Source organism: Arachis hypogaea, chromosome 11 (genome assembly GCF_003086295.3).
Source record: "Arachis hypogaea cultivar Tifrunner chromosome 11, arahy.Tifrunner.gnm2.J5K5, whole genome shotgun sequence".
NCBI classification, from domain to species: domain Eukaryota; kingdom Viridiplantae; phylum Streptophyta; class Magnoliopsida; order Fabales; family Fabaceae; genus Arachis; species Arachis hypogaea.
Window position 1 is genome coordinate 56097739 of NC_092046.1, and position 22654 is coordinate 56120392.

General features: G+C 35.6%; 1 protein-coding gene and 1 non-coding gene across 2 annotated transcripts; both read left to right on the forward strand.

Moving 5' to 3' along the window:
- The first annotated feature begins 5024 nt into the window (after positions 1–5024).
- On the forward strand, positions 5025–6130 carry LOC112721387 (uncharacterized mitochondrial protein AtMg00810-like). Its single transcript, XM_025772457.1, has 2 exons — positions 5025–5107; positions 5503–6130. Exons 1-2 carry the CDS (start codon positions 5025–5027, stop codon positions 6128–6130), a joined length of 711 nt encoding a protein of 236 aa, XP_025628242.1.
- Positions 6131–19907: 13777 nt separating this feature from the next.
- LOC112725438 (small nucleolar RNA R71) lies at positions 19908–20015 on the forward strand. The gene has a single exon (XR_003164547.1). It is a non-coding gene; the product is annotated as a small nucleolar RNA R71 (small nucleolar RNA).
- Positions 20016–22654: the final 2639 nt, after the last annotated feature.

Consider the following 22654-nt stretch of genomic DNA (forward strand, 5'->3'; position numbering starts at 1 on the left):
GGATGACTTAGTGGGGTTGATCTTTGCCAATTCTCATGTTGTTTCATCCTTTCTTATTAGCTTTTGTTTCTTATTTTCTCTTTTCACTATGAATTCTCACTTTGGCTATGAGTTTGGTTCTAATTGTGTTGTAGGAAATGTGAACTTCAATGATGATACTCATTATGGATGGAACCAACAAAGATGGGAGGAGTCTCAAGGAATTGATCACTCCTATTGGCAACAACCTCCGGATACTTATAGGTATAATCACTATCCTAGTGCATGTCAATTTAATGGCTATAGTGACTCTTTTTGTGATAATCAACTACCACCATCATATGCCTATGACTCTTATCCTCAACATGAACCTCAACCATACTCACAAGCCTCTCCATACCAAGCCCCTTCCTATGATCCACATCCACCATATGACCAACCACCCATACCATACTCTTATGACCATTATGAGCAAGAGCCTCTAGAACCAGCACAAATCTATCATGATCACCACCAAGAACCACCTCAATGCACACCATCTCCATACCCTTACCAAGAAGAACCACCTTCCTACTATGAACCCTCCCTCCAAAATGATAAACCCTCCTATCCACCCCAAGCCCCAATGGATGACTCTCTCACTTTACTACTTCAAGGACAAACGGATATGCAAAGGAACACCCTAGAGTTTGTGACTAACTTGACCAAGGTAGTGCATACCTTAGCCTACCAATGCTTGACTACTCAAGGTGCTCCCATAGCCACATGTGAAGAATCAATTGAAGAGCATAGCATGAATGGGAGGTTGGAAACTCCGGTGGAAAATGAGGGATGTTATTTTGTACTAGAGCAATTGGAGGAGCCTATGATTGTTGAAGAAAAGAAAGAAATGGTTGAAGATTTAGGAGATGTTGAAAGTCCAAGAGAATGTAGCACCATGGAGCATTCTTCTAAGAAGCTTGATATTAATGTTGAGGAAGGTGCGCAACCTCCAAGGCATATCATCGATGGAGACTTGGAAGAGGCTTATCAAGAGATGGATTTAATCATGGATAAATTTCTCTCTACAATGAAATCCTCTCCCATTGGACATGAAGTTGAAATTATAGAAGAATGTGCACAACCTTCCATACCCTTGGTGAGCAATGAGAAAGAGAGTGAATCGGAAGAGAGCCACCAAAAGGAAAAAGTTGGCATGGTATATATCAAAATTGAAGAATATAAAGAGGTTGATCAAGAGATGGATTCATTCATTAATGAATTCCTATCCAAAATTGAATCACCTCCCATTGGGCAAGATGAAGTTCTTGAAGAGAACACCAAGCCGAGTGATAAAAGGGAAAAGGTTGAAATTGAGGAAGCTTGCGAAGAGGTGGAAACAACTAAAGAAGAGCAAAAAAAAGTAGACCTTGCATTGTCTAAGTGTGGGGAGGTCTCCCTCCCCAAGTCACCATCCAACACAACATTCAAGTGGGTAAAATTCTTATCCCTAAGCTTTACTTTCTTACTTGAATATGGTTTAATTGAAAATGATGGTCAACTTAGAGCTCTTTGTGGAGTTAAAAGTAGACGAGAGTTGTGTAGTGGTTGGAAATGTCATTCTAAGCTCATGATGGTTGCAAGCTCAAAATTCAAGAGCAATGGTTGGTGTAGAACTAGGATTTATGGTCTTGGATTGACATAGCTCACTTGACTTTCCTTTATTAGTTAGAGGATGACTTAGTGGGGTTGATCCTTGCCAATTCTCATGTTGTGGTTAGTGATTAGGATAGAGATCCTTGACCACCAAATCTTGCCAAGACCTCTTTAGTTGTTAGTTTATTTTCATTGCCATTTACTTTTCATGTTTCTTATCCAAAAACCCCAAAATACCTCATAACCAATAACAAGACACTTTATTGCAATTCCTAGGGAGAACGACCCGAGGTTCAATACTTCGGTTTATAAATTTAGGGGTTTGTACTTGTGACAAACAACTTTTTGTATGAAAGGATTATTGTTGGTTTAGAAACTATACTTGCAATGAGAATTTATTATGAATTCTAAACCACACAAAAGTCCAATCATCAAAATGGCACCGTTGCCGGGGATCGAACCCGAGTCACCCGCGTGACAGGCGGGAATACTCACCACTATACGCACAGTAGACGCGCACACGTGAAACGATGAGGTCGCATGGCGACGCGTACAGGTGACCCACGGGCATGCATCGATGTTCGCACGTGACCCACTTAAAGTGAATCCACTGGGGGCAATTTCTGGGCTTTTCAGGCCCAGATCCAACTCATTTCTGATGCTATTTAACCCAAGGAATGAAGAGGGATCAACAAGCAAGTTACCATTAGTTTAGTTTAGTTTAGTTTAGTTTAGTTTAGTTTTGGAGGAAAAGTTAGTTTCTAGAGAGAGAAGTTCTCTCTTATCTCTAGGATTAGGATTAGGTTTAGGTTAATTTCTTAGATCTAGATCTACTTCTTCTCTTGCTTCAATTTTCCTTTTGCTTTATGAATTCTTATGTAGATCTCTATTTCTCTTTCAATGCAATTTATGATTTCCATGTCTTTTCATGTTTGATTTGATTTTCTATTATTGATCTTTTGTCATTGTAGTTAGATCTCTCTTTAATTCTTGCATTTTATGTTGTTTACCTTTATTGCCTTCTATGTGTTTGATGAAATGCTTCTTTTAGATATGAGTTAGATTTTGTTCTTCTTGGCCTAGATAGAGTAATTAATGACTCTTGAGTTATCAAACTCCTTTGATGATTGATAATTAAAAGTTGCTAATTAACTTGAATGTCATTAAAGCTAGTCTTTCATCATGATTAGGCTAGGACTTGTGGAATCAAGTTAATTCATCCACTTGACTTTCCTCCATAGTTAGAGGTTAGCTAAGTGGGAGCAATGGACAATTGTTGCCACAATTGAGGAGGATAATGAGGATAGAACTTCTAGTTCTCATACCTTGCCAAGAGCTTTGTTAGTCGTTAGTTTATTCCCTTTTGCCATTTATATTTCTTGTCTATTACCTCAAAAATCCCAAACATACTTCATAACCAATAACAACAACACTTTATTACAATTCCTAGGGAGAACGACCCGAGGTTTGAATACTTTGGTTATTTTTATAGGGGTTTGTTACTTGTGACAACCAAATGTTTGTATGAAAGGATTATTTGTTGGTTTAGAAACTATACTTGCAACGAGAATTCATTTAGAAAATTCTAAACCGTCAGTAATTCATTCATCATGGCTACACCTGCAACACTTCAAGATCAGAGTTGGTATCCAGATTCTGGTGCTACACACCACATGACCGCTGATCAGAAAAATCTGGTTGAAAGAGAAAAATATGAAGGTGTAGATCAAGTAATTATGGGAAATAGATCTGGTTTGCGCATCAACCTTGTTGAAAAGTCTTATTCTAAAACTAATTTGAACGATAGAAAATTCTTGTTGCATAAACTGCTACATGTTCCTGACATCATAAAGAATTTACTTAGTGTGTATAAATTATGTTGTGATAATAGTATCTAGTTTGAATTTCACTCTAATGGTTGTTGTGTGAAATCTCAGGAAACTAAAGAAATTGTTATACATGGAGAAGTTGAAAGAGAAATGTATAAGTTTCTCAATTTTACTCCATCAAATAAATCAGCTGCCTTTGTCTCAACTATGTCCACTGTTGACCAATTTCTCTTATGGCATAACTAATCGGGTCATGCCGCAAATAATGTTATTTCTTCAATTTTTAAGTCTTGTAATATCGTCGCCCCTTTGAATAAACACCCCTGTACACCTTGTTGTATTGAAAAATCTCACAGTCTTCCTTAACCCCGTTCAAATTCTTTGTACATTGCTCCACTGCATTTAGTATACATAGACATTTGGGGTCCTACCCCCGTTCCTGATTTGAATGAAAATTTTTACTTTGTTGTCTTTATTGATGATTACAGTAAATAAACTTGGTTCTATCTTATCAAGACTGAATCTTAAATCAAATCAGTTTTTAAATATTTTCAATAATTGGTTGAGTTGCAATTAAATAGTAAAATTAAGATGCATCGGTATGACAATGTTGCTGAATATGTGAGCTTAGCCAGGGATTTACAGGTGCAAGGTATATTACATAGATTTTCCTTTCCACGTGAGCATAAATAAAATGGTAGTGCTGAGAGAAAGCACAGGCATATAGTGGAGAAAGGTTTAACAATGTTAGCAGGAGCTAGAATGCCATTGGGGATAGGCTTTTATGACATTGTCAACCCAAGTTTTGCAAGGTCAGCCACCATTTGATAAGTTGTTTGAGAAGGAGTTTGATTACACAAGTCTAAAGATTTTTGGATATTTATGTTTTCCACATTTGTGGTCATACAATAGGCACAAATTGAAATTCAGATCAGCACCATGCACCTTTCTAGGTTACAGTGCAGTCCACAAAGACTACAAGTGCCTCACTGCATAAGGCAAAGTAGTGATCTCTAACAATGTAGTTTTTTATGAGTAGCAATTCCCTCTCAAAATTGGTTCTCCTGTACCTTCTTTAGCAGCTGAATCTATTTTACCCTCTGATCCTCACTTACTTCCAATCATTCTATTACTAAATATAAACACTGCTTAGCCTTCAAACAAATCCTCCTAACATTGCCAATAGTTCCTCCTTCAATACTCCAAATCTTACACCCACACCTATCCCAACTGTGTCTAACACCAGCTCACATTCAAAAATACAAACAAGATATTCATCAACCCCAATCTCAAATAGAAACAGCCTCACCAACAACAATTTTCTTTCCACAACAGCTATAACACCTTTAGCTCCATCCGCAACATCGATTCCTATTCCCATTTTAGACCTGGAAATGCTACTTCCCTTTGTTGATGATCTCTCAGTTACAGCACCACAAAGTTCAAATATCCATCCTATGACCACAAGAAGCAAAGGTGGAGTTCTTAAGCCTAGATCCTTTCTCGCCAGTGTTGAACCAAGGACAGTCCGAGCTACCCTATCCATGCATGAGTGGAAGGCTGCAATGGATGCAGAATACAATGCAATCATACAAAACCAGACATGGAAATTGGTTCGTCTTCCTTAGGACAGAGAAGCAATGGGCAGCCGATGGGTCTTTCGGGTTAAATATAACTTGGATGGCAGCTTACAAAAGTATACAACTCGTCTAGTGGCTTAAGACTTTTCTCAAATGCCAGGCTTTGATTTCACCAAAACGTATAGCCCAGTGGTGAAACCTACTTCAATCCGGATTGTGCTCACTTTGGCATTGTCCAAAAATTGGAAGATTAAATAGCTTGATGTCAATAATACATTTTTACATGGTGACCTGGCTGAGGATGAATACATGAAGTAGTTGAAGGGTTATGAAGTTGGAGATGGCAGTTTAGTATGCAAGCTCACCAAGGCTCTCTATGGTTTGAAGCAGGCACCAAGAGCTTGATATCACAAGTTGTCTACAGCCCTGCAGCACCTTGGTTTCAATGCAACAAAGTCTGATGTCACTATCTTTACCAGGTTCAAAAATGGCTCTTCGTTGTTTGTCCTAGTGTATGTAGCTCATACAATCATAATTGGAGACTCTAATGATGCAGTTTTTCTAGTAATTCAGCAGCTGAATGTCAAGTTTGCGTTGAAAGATATGGGTGAACTTCATTATTTTCTTGGGATCCAGGTTACTAAGACTATTGGTGGTGGTCTGGTATTGTCACAAGAGAAATATGCCAAGGACCTGCTTAAGAAAGTAGATATGGAGAACTGCAAGCCTTGTAATACACCTCCACCTTCTTCAGTTAAATTTTTTTACTTTCGAGGTTCAGCATTCAAGGACCTTAAACTCTATAGATCAGTGGTGGGCAGTTTAAAATATCTTACAGTCACTCGTTCGAAATTAGCATATTGTGTAGGCAAGGTCTCACAGTTTATGCAAAATCCCTTAGATGAACATTGGAAGCTAGTTAAAAGAGTACTGAGGTATATGCAGGGGACACTCAACTTTGGTTTAGACTTGTACAAAACAAGTGTCCAGCATGTTAAAGTCTATAATGATTCTGACTGGGGAGGAGACCCGGATGATAGGAAGTCCACTGACGGCTTCTGTGTCTTTCTTGGAAGCAATCTAATATCGTGGAGTTCGAAGAAGTAAGGTGCTATTTCCAGGTCCAGTACTGATGCGGAATATAGGGTTTTGGCTGACATAATTGCTGAGTTAATTTGGATCAAGAACCTTATGATTGAAATAAGAGTTGTACTCTCAACAGCTCCATCAGTTGATTGTGATAATTTGAGTGTTGTGTTGTTGGCCACAAATCTAATTACACATTCAAAGTCCAAACATTTTTAGACTGATCTTCATTTTGTCCGGGATTATGTCACTAAGAAGGTTATTCAAGTGAGTCATGTCCATGAAACTATACAGCTAGTTGATGTGTTGACGAAACCATTGCCAAGTGCTGCATTTCTGGAGTTCAGATAACTGTTGGTTGAAGATTTGAATATAATGGTGACAGTAGCGCAAACAGACTCAACGGAGGAGATCACAAAGGGGAATCAAAGAGTTGTGAAAATTCAGGAGGTGTAAGCAGCAACAATCATGATAAAGAACAAAATGCATAACTTCAAACTGTGATAGCAGAAGAAGAACAACTCAACAGTAGCGGTCATGATATCAAGTTGACAAATAAAGGAAATAAGACTGGAACACTAGAAGAGAAGCTGAGCAGTAGAGGTCATGATAGAGTGAACTAACTAAACAAAATTGTTTAATTTGGTTAGTGTTGGTATTGCTATTAGTGTTAACTGAATTAGTTAGTGATGCTGATAGATAGTTTGTGATTGTTAGCATTGTGGTTAGTTAGCTTGTGATTAGTTTGTGATTGTTAATAGAATTAGTTAGTTTAGTTTGTGTGACTTATAGTGTGACAGCTGACACTCTCTTGCTATAAGTAGCTAGAGTTAAGCCACCATCATTACTTTACTTTCACTTTACCAAAATTCAGATCAAGAATTAGTTCTCTTTTTCTCCTTTCACTCTCTCTTTATTCTGTAAATTTTTTCTCTTTCTTCTTTTCTTGCTTGAGCCTGATATCTTTTAAAGAGAATAAGTATATGATTTCGATATTTTTATCGAATCTTTTCTACTGATTGCAAAGATTTTATTATTGCAATTTATTTATGATATCTTGATATTTTTTATTGATTTCTCATTTCTCCCTTTTGTAAGACTTTTTTAAAGTAATTCCTCGTAAATTTTTTCTGAAGTATATGTAGGTAATTCTAGAATGCAAATAGAAGGATGTGATTGTGGGCTTCAAGTTTTTTCTCATTTCCTTTATTATGAAGTGTGGAAGCATAAGCAGACTACGCATTTGTTGGCTTAATTCGTCAATTTTTGTAGTGTTTTCTATCAGTAAAAATATATTTTCATTGAATTCTAAATTATATAATTGGTCTATTTTTGTGTGAAACATAACTTACTAATTGCTCTTGGTTGCTTTTGTGGTTCTTCAATTTTCTGTCTAACTAATATCTTGGCATATTTATCATTTGGGATTTGAGTTACCTACCTTCCAGTTTCCTACTTTATCATGTCACCTGATGGCGTTTGCACATTGCCATTGAATTTGTTTGGAGATGATGCAATCTTGACACGTGTATCTTGTATTGAATAGCATCAAGTTGTATTATCTAAGTTTTGTTAATAACTTTATCCATATATATTGTTAAAAAAAGATATTAATAAAATAATTAAAATTATAATAATAAAAAATAACTTTGTTGTTTAACTTAATTCTTAAATTTCTAGCCCGACTCCAAGTTGTTCAAGAATAGTGGCGTTGAGTTTCTCGACCCTTTGCCTTAAGATTAGTTAGTTATATTTCTCGATAAGTTGTTCTTTTTCTTTTTCTATGAAGCTTATCCCCCATCGTCTCACTGGCCGACCTTGACCCTTGTTATTTTGAGGTCATATTTAGTATTTAGAGTTTGCCTCGGTGCGGGCCGCGAGAGTGTATTGGTAGTATTTAGGAGATAAATGCAAATGTATGTAGGACTATTAGAACACTTGAAGTGAAACTAATTAAAGTTTTAAACTTCAATAGACTCAAACATATGATTTAATTTCACTACATGAAATCAATTTGCTCTTATTAGCTTTACTTGCTATGTAATAAAACAGTTTTAACCGATGAATTTATGATTCTCTAACAATCTACTTTTACACTACATATATATTGCTATCACTATCTCACACTCTGAGATCTTTCTTACATTGAATTGAATTCAACTTGATTCCCAAATCTTGAAGCGACAGCTATTGACCAGAACAATAGGCTGGAGAGACATATAGGAGTGTGAACATAACACACTACAAGAAAACAAGCTTTTTGCTACGCTTTTAAAGCGTGGCGAAAAGTTCAAAAAAGCATAGCGATATCTCTATCGCCATGCTTTTGGTGACCTATCGCCATGCTTTTTTTCTTGCCACGCTTTTAAAGATCGCCACGCTTTAAAAGCGTGGCCATATGTGTGAAATATGGCTACGCTTTTAAAGCGTGCCAATATCAAGATATGGCTGCTTTTAAAGCGTGCCAATAGCATGCCATATGGCTACGCTTTAAAAGCGTGCCAATAGCAAGACATATGGCTATGCTTTTAAAGCGTGCCAGTAGCTAGAGATATGGCTACGCTTTAAAAGCATGCCAGTAGCTAGAGATATGGCTACGCTTTAAAGCGTAGCGAAAAATGGCTCCTGTACGGAATAGCTATGCTTTTAAAGCGTGGCTATAGGTTTGTTCAAGTTCAATTATTTTTTTTTTAATCTTCATAATAAAATCTAGCAGAATTAATAGATAATGTAAAATTTAGACAATATAAAACCTTCATAACAATTTTAATTACTATTAATAATATAAAACCTGGTGAATTCTACCATGTAGAAGAAAGATTCTTTCTATATGTGTAGAAATTTGTTGTCATGTTTTGAGAAGAACAAGTGTCTAGAAAGAAAATACAATTATAACTATAGTGGAAGACAAAAGCTGATATATGGACCCCACTGCAATGAATTAATTTCATCAATAATTTAATAATATAAAGTTAATTAGATATTAATGATGAATGATAATGATGGGCTGGTTTTTGTTTTTTTTTTTTTAATGGATTTAAGTTTTTGGGCCAGGCCATTTTTTTAGAATAAAAAACTTAAACCATCTAATTTTAATCTCTAATAATAAACAACAAACCCTGGTTTCTTAATTATAAAACTTAAACTAATCCAATCTTGAGCTCTAAACCATCCAACCCTAAATTCTAAACAATATATTTCTAAATTTTAAATTTTAAAATTTTTTACACTAAAACCTAAATCCTAAAGCATCTTACACTAAACCCTAAATCAAGTAACAATAAATTTGAATAATTAAACCATTTTATTCATAAGTTTAAAAATAATGAAACAATAAAAAGAATTTAAATGGCTTTTAATCCAATTTTAATATGTTAGATTTTATTTAAATATTATAAATACAAAGCACATAATTATTTTTTAAAAAATTTTTATAAGGTTCAATTTTTTAAAAGATTCATTTTTATAATAGTACTTATCATTTCATAATTTTAGAACGAATTAAATATAAAAAGAAATAAAAAAATAGCAATAAAATTTACCTAAATGAATCATGAAAGAATGATATCATATCATATCCAATAATAGATAATACTCTACTAAATCTTTATATTAACTAATTTAATGTATAAAAGTGACAACATTTATTTTAAGGATAAATTACATAAATAAAGTGAATGAGTTTCAAATTTACATGAATGTTCAATTACATGTGATTCGAATTAGTAGGTGTATTAGTAAATGGAATTTATTGAAATCAATTTACTATGAACAAATATTTTAGTGAAGACTATCTCATGTAAATCGAATCTATTCCATTTAATTTAGGTAAAACGAAGTCAATAGCTTCGATTTAATAGGAGCAGCTTCTATGGAGATAAATCGAAACTATAATAATCGAACCACACTCAAAGTAAATCAAATTCATGGGTTTAGATTTAATGATTTTGACAAAAATTTGTAATAAATTCATATAACCATTTTGCATTTTGGACATTCATATAAATTTAGAACGCATTCAGTTTGTTTATGTGATTTACCCTCGTTTTAATCTTTCCGGTCACACACACACAGATATATATGAATCATTCTAAATTAACATCCATCTAACATATTCTTTTTGTGATCATTTTTACATCAATAAATTATTTATTGTCAAGCATGAATATAACTTGTTAAATAACATGATGCCATTTAGTAAAATACTCATAAAAAAACATACATATTTCATTTTTTAGTAAAAATTATAAATTATATTTTAAAATTCTAACAACTATATTAACTAAATATATTCAAAATTTTTACCAAGGTTTTACGAAAAGAATTCTAATTAAACACTAAATTCTATCATCGATTTACAATTGTTACAATACAAAAATTTTATCACGTACCAAAAATATTATCATCAAAATAAATCCTAAACGAACCAAAATTAAATTCTAAATGCTAAACCATTTTATTCTTGTGCACTATTATAATTTTTTTATAACGTAAATTATGTATCTTACTACACAAATTAACCATATAACTAATGATTAATTTACCTACTACAAAATTAACCATATAACTAATAATAAAATCACAACTAATGAATGATTATAGTCTAAAACATTATTAACAATAAGATTATTAATAGTATTAGAATAAAAATAATATGTGCAAAAGACTAAACTAATATTTTCAAGAACACAAAATACATCTTTTATGACAAAAAAAAAAGTGTCCACTTTTCATAAAAAAAAAATCAATCAACACCTACATCTACACAGAAATAATTAATTAAGACCTAAACAAAAATAAATTCAAATAACTCCCAAATCCATAAGATGTTATGTTTATTATTTTGGTTTTTCATAAAAAAAATTTAATTAAGACCCAAATCCAGAGAAAAAAAATGGCCTGACCCAAAAACTTAAATCCATTAAAGAAAAAAAAACAAAAATCAGCCCATCATTATCATTCATAATTAATACCTAATCAACTTTACATTATTAAATTATTGATGAAATTAATTCATTGCTGTGGGGTCCACATATCAACTTTTGTCTTCTACTATAATTGTAATTGTATTCTCTTTCTAGACACTTGTTTTACTCAAAACATGACAACAAATTTCTACATGTATAGAAAGAATCTTTCTTCTACATGGTAGAATTCACCATAAAACCTTCATAAACTTGTACACTAAATATAGTGGTTGATCACATGACAAGCTCTAACAAAAAGTCAAAGTGAGAACAGCTACCCATGAATTTGTAATACATGCATTACAATTCCAACAACTATTACATTATCTACTTCCTTTAAAAACTACAAAATACCCTTCCTTCTTGTGATATCTTGCTGGTCATTTGAGATATCATAGGCCAACCCTTTGCATCTGTCCTTATCTGTCTGCTTGTCCTCATCGATCGCCACAATCTTAAAGCTTCCGGTGGAAACCTTGCTGATGTTGGGGATTCTTGATGAACCTTCTTTAAGCTGCTTCCAAAGAAAGCTGATGAATTGGGAACTGATGAAGCCACAGCTCCAGAACCATTCAAACTCGCCTGCAATGTAAAATTACATTATTCTCTTGTTATTTAAGAGTTACTTTTCCACCTAACAATCAAGTAACACAAGGAGAAAAGTGTGTTGATCTGCCAAAGAGACAAGATACTTCAGTTGAATGTATTGAATAAGAAACGAGGACCATCATTTAAATGAGTTACGTGATGAAAAATACTAACCAGAATTATCATAGCAATGACGAGAAGGGGCTCCGACCAAAGAACTGACATGAATAATCCATTTAGATCAAAATAGTTTTAACTAGAGAAGCTTTTCCAATTCATCCTCAGAACAGTGTTAAGCCTCTCAGCGAGATATACACCGGCCACTGCATCAGAACATTCTCAGTAAGAAATGATACATGAAGAGAAATTCAAGAATATCAAGACTGCCATTCAACCACACAAGGAGATGTTTCAATGAATATAATAAAGATGTTTAAATGGAATTACAAATCATGGAGAGATTCATTGATGTCTTCAAGATTTAGTGACTTCCACACAGATGTTTATGAATATTACATAACTAGACATCTCAGTTTTTTAAGCTCAAATATCAATGATTCACCTACTTAATAACTTATTACAACACTGTCATACTCTCAAGTCCTAAACACATTGCTACATTGTTGCTACATTCATTTAGTAGATCAAACAATCAAAATGATATTTCATATCAGAATCACTCACCACCGGTTATTGGTTAAGATAATCCTAAACAAATATATCTAGTTCGGTAGGCCCTCTCCCTTATATGACAAGTTTAGAAATGCTCACAATGATCAAAGCAAATACGACAAGAGAGAAAAAGGATTTGCACACATGAAATAAAAAATCAAATCATAATGAAAAATAGTAATCTGAATTTCACATAAAAATTGCACACTATGAATAGGAAAGAAGCTATAACTAACTACATGAAAGGTAACAGATCATATTCATACTTGATTAGAGTTCCTTTGATAGCTCCTATGGTTGAAACTGAAGCTGCCATGGCTGTGTTATTGTCCTTGTAGCAGCAGAGAGTAATTGTACTTACTACAGAAGAAATAATGAACACTATAAAGACTTATTATAGTGGCTAAGTTGAGTTTAAAGAAAGGAATATTAGGGAATATCTTTCAAGATTGGTTGTAGAATCCTTAACATCCACACAGTGAAGATTAGTTTTTAAGCCACGTGGCAGACATATGTTGCCTCCAAGATATAATAAGTTACCCTTACGAGACATATATTAGAATTGCTAGCCATTTAAAAGAATTCAGAAACAGCAATTACCATTTACCAACATGCCATGCCATGTGATCCAATCCAACAACTGTGCGAAGCAAAGAAAGTGACAGTGAAATCATTAGAGTGCTTGAGCATTACCCTTCCTTTGGTAATAGCTATTACCAGTAGAAAAAATGCTAGATTTTAATTAATAACATCAAATACATGAACAATTTTGTATTTTAAAAGAATTTCTTTAGAGCACTAATTGGATTGAATTTTCTTTTTAAAACTTATAATGCGAGAAACTGAGAATTATAGCAAAGAAATGAAAATAGCAAAGAAGCAGCAAAACAAAAAGTAAAAAGAAACTATAGAAATGACTGTCAATAGTTGAAAAATGAAATGAATATTCCATATGAAACGATAACAAGATTGTTACCTTTTAGTGCACGAAATTGTGATCTCAGGCAACGGCGTCAAAAAACTCTGTACGCACGTCTTAATAAATTGTTTTTCATTCACAACTTTGATGCAACTAACCAGCAAGTGCACTGGGTCGTCCAAGTAATAAACCTTACGTGAGTAAGGGTCGATCCCACGGAGATTGTCGGTATGAAGCAAGCTATGGTCACCTTGTAAATCTCAGTCAGGCGGATATGAAATAGTTATGGAGTTTTCGAACATAAATAATAAAATAAGGATAGAAATACTTATGTAAATCATTGGTGAGAATTTCAGATAAGCACAAAGAGATGCTTTCGTTCCTCTGAACCTCTGCTTTCTTGCTGTCTTTATCCAATCAATCATACTCCTTTCCATGGCTGGCTTTATGTAAGGACATCACCGTTGTCAATGGCTACTTTTTATCCTCTCTGGAAAATGGTCTGATGCGCTGTCACTGCATGGCTAATCGTCTGGAGGCATCACCCTTGTCAATGGTTGCATCCCATCCTCTTGTGAAAATGGTCCAAATGCTCTTTCACAGCACGGCTAATCATCTGAGGTTCTCGATCATACTGGAATAGGATTCACCCTCCTTTTGCGTCTGTCACTACGCCCAGCACTTGTGAGTTTGAAGTTCGTCACAGTCATTCAATCCCAGAGTCCTACTCGGAATACCACAGACAAGGTTTAGACTTTCCGGACTCTCATGAATGCCGCCATCAATCTAGCTTATACCACGAAGATTCTGATTAAGAGATCCAAGAGATACTCATTCAATCTAAGGTAGAATGGAAGTGGTTGTCAGGCACGCGTCCATAGGGAATGATGATGATTGTCACGTTCACCACATTCAGGTTGAAGTGCGAATGAATATTTTAGAAGCGGAATAAGTTGAATTGAATAGAAAAACAGTAGTACTTTGCATTAATTCATGAGGAACAGCAGAGCTCCACACCTTAATCTATGGAGTGTAGAAACTCTACCGTTGAAAATACATAAGTGAATAGAGGGTAAGCATGGCCGAGTGGCCAGCCTCCCATGGAGGTCTAGAGATCTAAAAATGATCAAAAGATGTCTAATACAATAGTAAAAAGTCCTATTTATACTAAACTAGTTACTAGGGTTTACAGAAGTAAGTAATTGATGCATAAATCCACTTCCGGGGCCCACTTGGTGTGTGCTTGGGCTGAGCTTGAATGTTACACGTGCAGAGGCTCATTCTGGAGTTGAACGCCAGGTTGTAACGTAATTCTGGCGTTCAACTCTGGTTTGTGACGTGTTTCTGGCGTTTAACTCCAGACAGCAGCGTAGAACTGGCGTTCAATGCTCTTTTATGTCATTTAAATTTGGCCAAAGTATGGACTATTATATATTGCTGGAAAGCCCTGGATGTCTACTTTCCAACGAAATTGGAAGCGCGCCATTTTGAGTTCTGTAGCTCTAGAAAATCCACTTTGAGTGCAGGGAGGTCAGAATCCAACAGCATCAGGAGTCCTTCTTCTACCTCTGAATCTGATTTTTGCTCAAGTCCCTCAATTTCAGCCCGAAAATATCTGAAATCACAGAAAAACACACAAACTCATAGTAAAGTCCAGAAATGTGAATTTAACATAAAAAATAATGAAAACATCCCTAAAAGAAACTAGATTCTACTAAAAACATGCTAAAAACAATGCCAAAAAGCGTATAAATTATCCGCTCATCACAACACCAAACTTAAATTGTTGCTTGTCCCCAAGCAACTGAAAATCAAATAGGATAAAAAGAAGAGAATATACTATAAATTCTAAACTATCAATAAAACATAGCTCCAATCAGATGAGCGGGAATTGTAGCTTTCTGCCTCTTGAATAGTTTTGGCATCTCACTTTATCCATTGAGGTTCAGAATGATTGGCATCTATAGGAACTCAGAGTTCAGATAGTGTTATTGATTCTCCTAGTTCAGTATGATGATTCTTGAACACGTCTATTTTATGAGTCTTGGCCGTGGCCCTAAGCACTTTGTTTTCCAGTATTAACACCGGATACATAAATGCCACAGACACATAATTGGGTGAACCTTTTCAGATTGTGACTCAGCTTTGCTAAAGTCCCCAATTAGAGGTGTCCAGTGTTCTTAAGCACACTCTTTTTTTTTTGCTTTGGACCTTGACTTTAACCGCTCAGTCTCAAGTTTTCATTTGACACCTTCACGCCACAAGCACATGGTTAGGGACAGCTTGGTTTAGCCGCTTAGGCCAGGATTGTATTCCTTTAGGCCCTCCTATCCACTGATGCTCAAAGCCTTGGGATCCTTTTTGTTACCATTGCCTTTTGGTTTTAAGCGTTTTTGGCTTTTTGCTCTTGCCTCTTGGTTTTAAGAGCTTTTGGCTTTTCGCTATTTTTTTTCTCTGCAAGCTTTGTTCTTTGCTGCTTTTTCTTGCTTCAAGAATCATTTTTATGATTTTTCAGATTATCAAATAACATGTCTCCTTATCATCATTCTTTCAAGAGCCAACATATTTAACATTCTTAAACAACAACTTAAAAAGACATATGCACTGTTCAAGAATTCATTCAGAAAACAAGAAGCATTGTCACCACATCAATATAATTAAACTAAGTTCAAGGATAAATTCGAAACTCATGTACTTCTTGTTCTTTTGAATTAAAACATTTTTCAATTTAAGAGAGGTGATGGATTCATAGGACATTCATAACTTTAAGACAATGTTACTAACTACTAATGATCATGTAATAAGACACAAACATAGATAAGCACTTAACATAGAGAAAATGAAAAACAGAGAATTTAAGAACAAGGAATGAGTCCACCTTAGTGATGGTGGCGTTTCCTTCTTGAGGAACCAATGATGTCCTTGAGCTCTTCTATGTCTCTTCCTTGTCTTTGTTGTTCCTCCCTTATTGCTTTTTGATCTTCTCTAATTACATGAAGGATGATGGAGTGCTCTTGATGTTCCACCCTTAGTTGTCCCATGTTGGAACTTAATTCTCCTAGGGAGGTGTTGATTTTCTCTCAATAATTTTGTGGAGGAAAATGCATTTGAGGCATCTCCGGGATCTCATGGTGATGAGCTTCATGCGTCTCTTGAGATCCATGAATGGGCTCTCTTGCTTGCTCCATCCTTTTCTTAGTGATGGGCTTCTCTTCCTCAATGGGAATGTCTCTTTCTATGAAAGCTCCAGCTGAGTAACATAGATGGCAAATAAGATGAGGAAAAGCTAGCCTTGCCCCAGGAGAGGGCTTTTCGGCTATTTTGTAGAATTCAAGGGAGATAACTTCATGAACTTCTACTTCCTCTCCAATCATGATGCTGTGAATCATGATGGTCCGATCCATAGTAACTTCAGTTCGGTTGCTAGTGGGGATGATGGAGCGTTGGATGAACTCCAACCATCCTCTAGCCACAGGCTTGAGGTCCAGTCTTCTTAATTGAACCGGCTTGCCTTTGGAGTCAATCTTCCATTGAGCTCCTTCCACACATATGTCCATGAGGACTTGGTCCAACCTTTGATTAAAGTTGACCCTTCTAGTGTAGGGGCGTGCATCTCCTTGCATCATAGGCAAGTTAAACGCCAACCTCACATTTTCTGGACTAAAATCTAAGTATTTCCCCCGAACCATTGTAATATAATTCTTTGGGTTTGGGTTCTTACTTTGATCATGGTTCCTAGTGATCCATGCATTGGCATAGAACTCTTGAACCATTAGGATGCCGGCTTGTTGGATGGGGTTTGTTAGAACTTCCCAACCTCTTCTTTGGATTTCATGTCGGATCTCCGGATACTCATTCTTCTTGAGCTTGAAAGGGACCTCGGGGATCACCTTCTTCTTGACCACAACATCATAGAAGTGGTCTTGATGAGCTTTGGAGATGAATCTTTCCATCTCCTATGACTCGGAGGTGGAAGCTTTTGTCTTCCCTTTCCCTTTTCTAGAGGATTCTCCGGTCTTGGGTGCCATCAATGGTAATGGAAAAACAAAAAGCTTATGCTTTTATCACACCAAACTTAGAGTTTTGCTCGCCCTCGAGCAAGAGAAGAAAGAAGAGATGAAGAAGAAGAAGAAATGGAGGAGAGGGAGAGAGATGTGTTTCGGCCAAGAAGGGGAAGAGAGGGTTGTGTTGTGTGAAAATGAGGAGGAATGGAGGGCTATATATAGGGAAGAGAGGGGGGTAAGGTTTCGGCCATATAGGGTGGGTTTGGGTGGGAAATAGATTTTGAATTTTGAAGGTAGGTGGTGTTTATGAGGTAGGTTTATGGGGAAGAGTGGATGGATGTGAGTGGTGATAGGGAAGAGAGATTGAGGTGATTGGTGAAGAGTTTTGGAGAAGAGTGTTTATAGGATTGTGTGAAAGAGGGGTGAGAAGAAGTGAGTGGAGGTAGGTGGGGATCCTGTGGGGTCCACAGATCCTGAAGTGTTCAAGGATTTACAACCTTGCACCAAATTAGGCATGCAAAATGCCCTTGCACACAACTCTGGGCGTTCAGCGCCAGATTGGTGCTTGTTCTGGGCGTTGAACGCCCATTTGTTGCCCATTTCTGGCGTTGAACGCTAGAACCATGCTTGTTCTGGGCGTTCAGCGCCAGCTCTTCTCCAGGGTGCAATTCTGGCATTCAATTGCCCAGATGCTGCCCATTTTGGGCGTTCAGTGCCAGAACCATACTCTGTTCTGGCGTTGAACGCCAACCAGATGCTTCTTACTGGCGTTTAAACGCCAGTAAGGTCTTCCTCCAGGGTGTGATTTTTCTTTTGCTGTTTTTTATTCCGTTTTCAATTTTTATATTTATTTTGTGACTCCACATGATCATGGACCTAATAAAACATGAAAGAACAAGAAAAATAGAATTAGATAAATAAAAATTGGGTTGCCTTCCAACAAGCGCTTCTTTAATGTCAATAGCTTGACAGTGGGCTCTCATGGAGCCTCACAGATGTTCAGAGCATTGTTGAGACTTTCCAACACCAAACTTAGAGTTTGGTTGTGGCCTCCCAACACCAAACTTAGAGTTTGACTGTGGGGGCTCTGGTTGACTCTGTTTTGAGAGAAGTTTACTGTGCCTCTTTTCCATGTTTACAGAAGGGTAACCTTGAGTTGTAAACACAAGGGAGTCCTTATTCAATTGAAGGACTAATTCACCTCTGTCAACATCAATCACAGCTCTTGCTGTGGCTAGGAAAGGTCTTCCAAGGATGATGGATTCATCCTCATCCTTCCCAGTATCAAGGATTATGAAATCAGCAGGAATGTAAAGACCTTCAGCCTTTACTAACACGTCCTCTACTTGTCCATAAGCATATTTTCTTGAATTGTCTGCCATCTCTAATGAGATTTTAGCAGCTTGTACCCCATAGATTCCCAGTTTCTCTATTACAGAGAGGGGCATGAGGTTTATCCCTGAACCAAGGTCACACAGAGCCTTTTCAAAGATCATGTTGCCTATGGTACAAGGTATTACGAACTTTCCAGGATCCTGTTTCTTCTGAGGCAATTTCAGTTGATCCAGATCACTTAGTTCATTGGTGAACAAGGGAGGTTCATCTTCCCAAGTCTCAATACCAAATAATTTGGCATTCAGCTTCATGATTGCACCAAGAAACTTGGCAGTTTACTCTTCAGTAACATCCTCATTTTTTTCAGAAGAGGAATACTCATCAGAGCTCATGAATGGCATAAGGAGGTTCAATGGAATCTCTATGGTCTCTAGATGAGTCTCAGATTCCTTTGGTTCCTCAGAGGGAAACTCCTTATTGATCACTGGACGTCCCAGGAGGTCTTCCTCACTGGGATTCACGTCCTCAACCTCCCTTACAGGTTCGGCCATGGTGGTTATGTCAATGGCCTTGCACTATCCTTTTGGATTTTCTTCTGTATTGCTTGGGAGAGTACTAGGAGGGATTTCAGTGATCCTTTTACTCAGCTGGCCCACTTGTGCTTCCAAATTTATAATGGAAGATCTTGTTTCATTCATGAAACTCACAGTGGCCTTAGATAGATCAGAGACTAAATTTGCTAAGCTAGATGGATTCTGCTCAGAATTCTCTGTCTGTTGCTGAGTGGATGATGGAAAAGGTTTACTATTGTTAAACCTATTTCTTCCACCATTATTAAAGCCTTGTTGAGGCTTTTATTGATCCTTCCATGAGAGATTTGGGTGATTTCTCCATGATGGATTATATGTGTTTCCATAAGGTTCACCCATATAATTTACCTCTGCTATTGCAGGATTTTCAGGATCATAAGCTTCTTCTTCAGAAGATGCCTCTTGAGTACTGTTGGATGCAGCTTGCATTCCATTCAGACTCTGAGAAATCATATTGACTTGCTGAGTCAATATTTTATTCTGAGCCAATATAGCATTCAGAGTATCAATTTCAAGAACTCCCTTCTTCATAGGCGTCCCATTATTCACAAGATTCCTTTCAGAAGTGTACAAGAACTGGTTATTAGCAACCATATCAATGAGTTCTTGAGCTTCTGCAGGCATTTTCTTTAGGTGAATGGATCCACCTGCAGAAGTATCCAATGACATCTTAGCTAATTCAGACAGACCATCATAGAATATATCCAGGATGGTCTATTTTGAAAGCATGTCAGAAGGATACTTTTTGGTCAGTCCTTTGTATCTCTCCTAAGCTTCATAGAGGGATTCACCTTCTTTCTGTCTGAAGGTCTGAGTATCCACTCTAAGCTTACTCAGCTTTTGAGGAGGAAAGAACTTGGCTAAGAAAGCCTTGACCAGCTTATCCCAAGAGTTCAGGCTATCCTTAGGTTGAGAGTCCAACCATACTCTAGCTTTGTCTCTTACAGCAAAAGGGAAAAGCATGAGCCTGTAGACTTCAGGATCTACTTCATTAGTCTTAACAGCATCACTTATCTGCAAGAATTCAGTTAAGAACTGAAAAGGATCTTCAGATGGAAGCCCATGAAACTTGCAGTTCTGCTGCATCAGAGAAACTAATTGAGGTTTCAGCTCAAAATTGTTTGCTCCAATGGCAGGAATGGAGATGCTTCTTTCATGTAAATTGGAATTAGGTGCAGTAAAGTCACCAAGCATTCTCCTTGCATTATTATTATTTTCGGCTGCCATCTCCTCTTCTTGTTCGAAAATTTCTGAAAGGTTGTCTCTGGACTGTTGTATTTTAGCTTCTATTAGTTTCCTTTTCAGAGTCCTTTTAAATTCTGGATCTGCTTCAACAAGAATATTCTTGTCTTTGCTCCTGCTCATATGAAAAAGAGGGACAGAAAAATAATAATAATAATAATAATAATAGGGATCCTTTTTACCACAGTATAGAGGTCCCTGTGTGAATAGAAGAAAAGAAGAAGAGAAAATCTGAACTCAGAGAGAGAGAGGGGGTTCGGATTTTTGGTGAGTGAGGAAGAGATGTTAGTAAATAAATAAACAAATAGAAGAAGATGAGAGGGGGAAGTGAATTTTCGAAAATAATTTTCGAAAAAGAGTTAGTGGTTTTTGAAAATAGCTTTTAAAAAAGGTTAGTAATGTTTTTAAATTTTGAAATCAGAAGTTAAAATAATTAGTTAATTAAAAAGAAATTTTGAAAAAGAGGAAAGATATTTTCGAAAATTAGAGAGAGAGGGAGTTAGTTAGGTAGTTTTGAAAAAGATAAGAAACAAACAAAAAGTTAGTTAGTTAGTTGAAACAAATTTGAAAATCAATTTTGAAGAGATAAGAGGATAAGAAGTTAGAAAGGATATTTTAAAATCAAATTTTGAAAAAGATAAGATAAAGAGATATTTTTGAAAAGATATGATTGAAATTAGTTTTGAAAAAGATTTGATTTTTAAAATCACAATTAATGACTTGATTCACAAGAAATCACAAGATATGATTCTAGAACTTAAAGTTTGAATCTTTCTTAACAAGCAAGTAACAAATTTGAAATTTTTGAATCAAAACATTAATTGATGATGTTATTTTCGAAAATTATGTGGTAAAGATAAGAAAAAGATTTTTGAAAAATATTTTTAAAATTTTCGAAAATAACTAAAAAAATAAAAAAAGATTTGATTTTTGAAAAAGATTTTGAAAAAGATAAGATTTTTAAATTGAAAATTTGATTTGACTCATAAAAACAACTAGATTTTAAAAATTTTTGAAAAAGTCAAATCTAATTTTCGAAATTTTAAGAGAGAAAAAGGGGAAGATATTTTTTTTATTTTTGAATTTTTAATGATGAGAGAGAAAAAACATGAAAATGATGCAATGCATGAAAATTTTGGATCAAAACAATGAATGCATGCAAGAATGCTATGAATGTCAAGATGAACACAAAGAACACTATGAAGATCATGATGAACATCAAGAACATATTTTTGAAAATTTTTAATGCAAAGAAAACATGCAAGACACCAAACTTAGAAATCTTTCATTTTCAGACACTATGAATGCAAAAATGCACATGAAAAACAAGAAAAGACACAAAACAAGAAAACATCAAGATCAAACAAGAAGACTTACCAAGAACAACTTGAAGATCATGAAGAATACTATGAATGCATGATTTTTTTCGAAAAATATGAATATGCAATTGACACCAAACTTACAACTTAACTCAAGACTCAAACAAGAAACATGAAATATTTTTGATTTTTATGATTTATGATTTTTTTGTATTTTCTTTAATTTTTTCGAAAATCATTTTGAAAAAGAAAAATAAGGACTCCAAAATTTTTAATATGAATTCTAGGATCTTATGCTCTTTAGTCTAAAGCTCCAATCAAAGGGTCAGGCATGGCTTAATAGCCAGCCAAGCTTTAGTATGTAACTCAGACATGACACGCATGACATTCCCTATCCAAAAGAATTAGACATGGCTTTACAGCCAGCCAGGCTTCAACATGCTTCATGAAACACTAGAATTCATTCTTAAAAATTCTGAAGAAAAATATCTTTTTTTGAAAACATTTTTTTTTTAATTTTTTTCGAAAACAAAGGAGAAAATTTTTTTGAAAGATTTTTGAAAAGAAAACAAAAAGAAAATTACCTAATCTGAGCATCAAGATGAACCGTCAGTTGTCCAAACTCAAATAATCCTCGCAACGGCGCCAAAAACTTAGTGCACGAAATTGTGATCTCAGGCAACGGCGTCAAAAAACTCTGTACGCACGTCTTAATAAATTGTTTTTCATTCACAACTTCGATGCAACTAACCAGCAAGTGCACTGGGTCGTCCAAGTAATAAACCTTACGTGAGTAAGGGTCGATCCCACGGAGATTGTCGGTATGAAGCAAGCTATGGTCACCTTGTAAATCTCAGTCAGGCGGATATGAAATAGTTATGGAGTTTTCGAACATAAATAATAAAATAA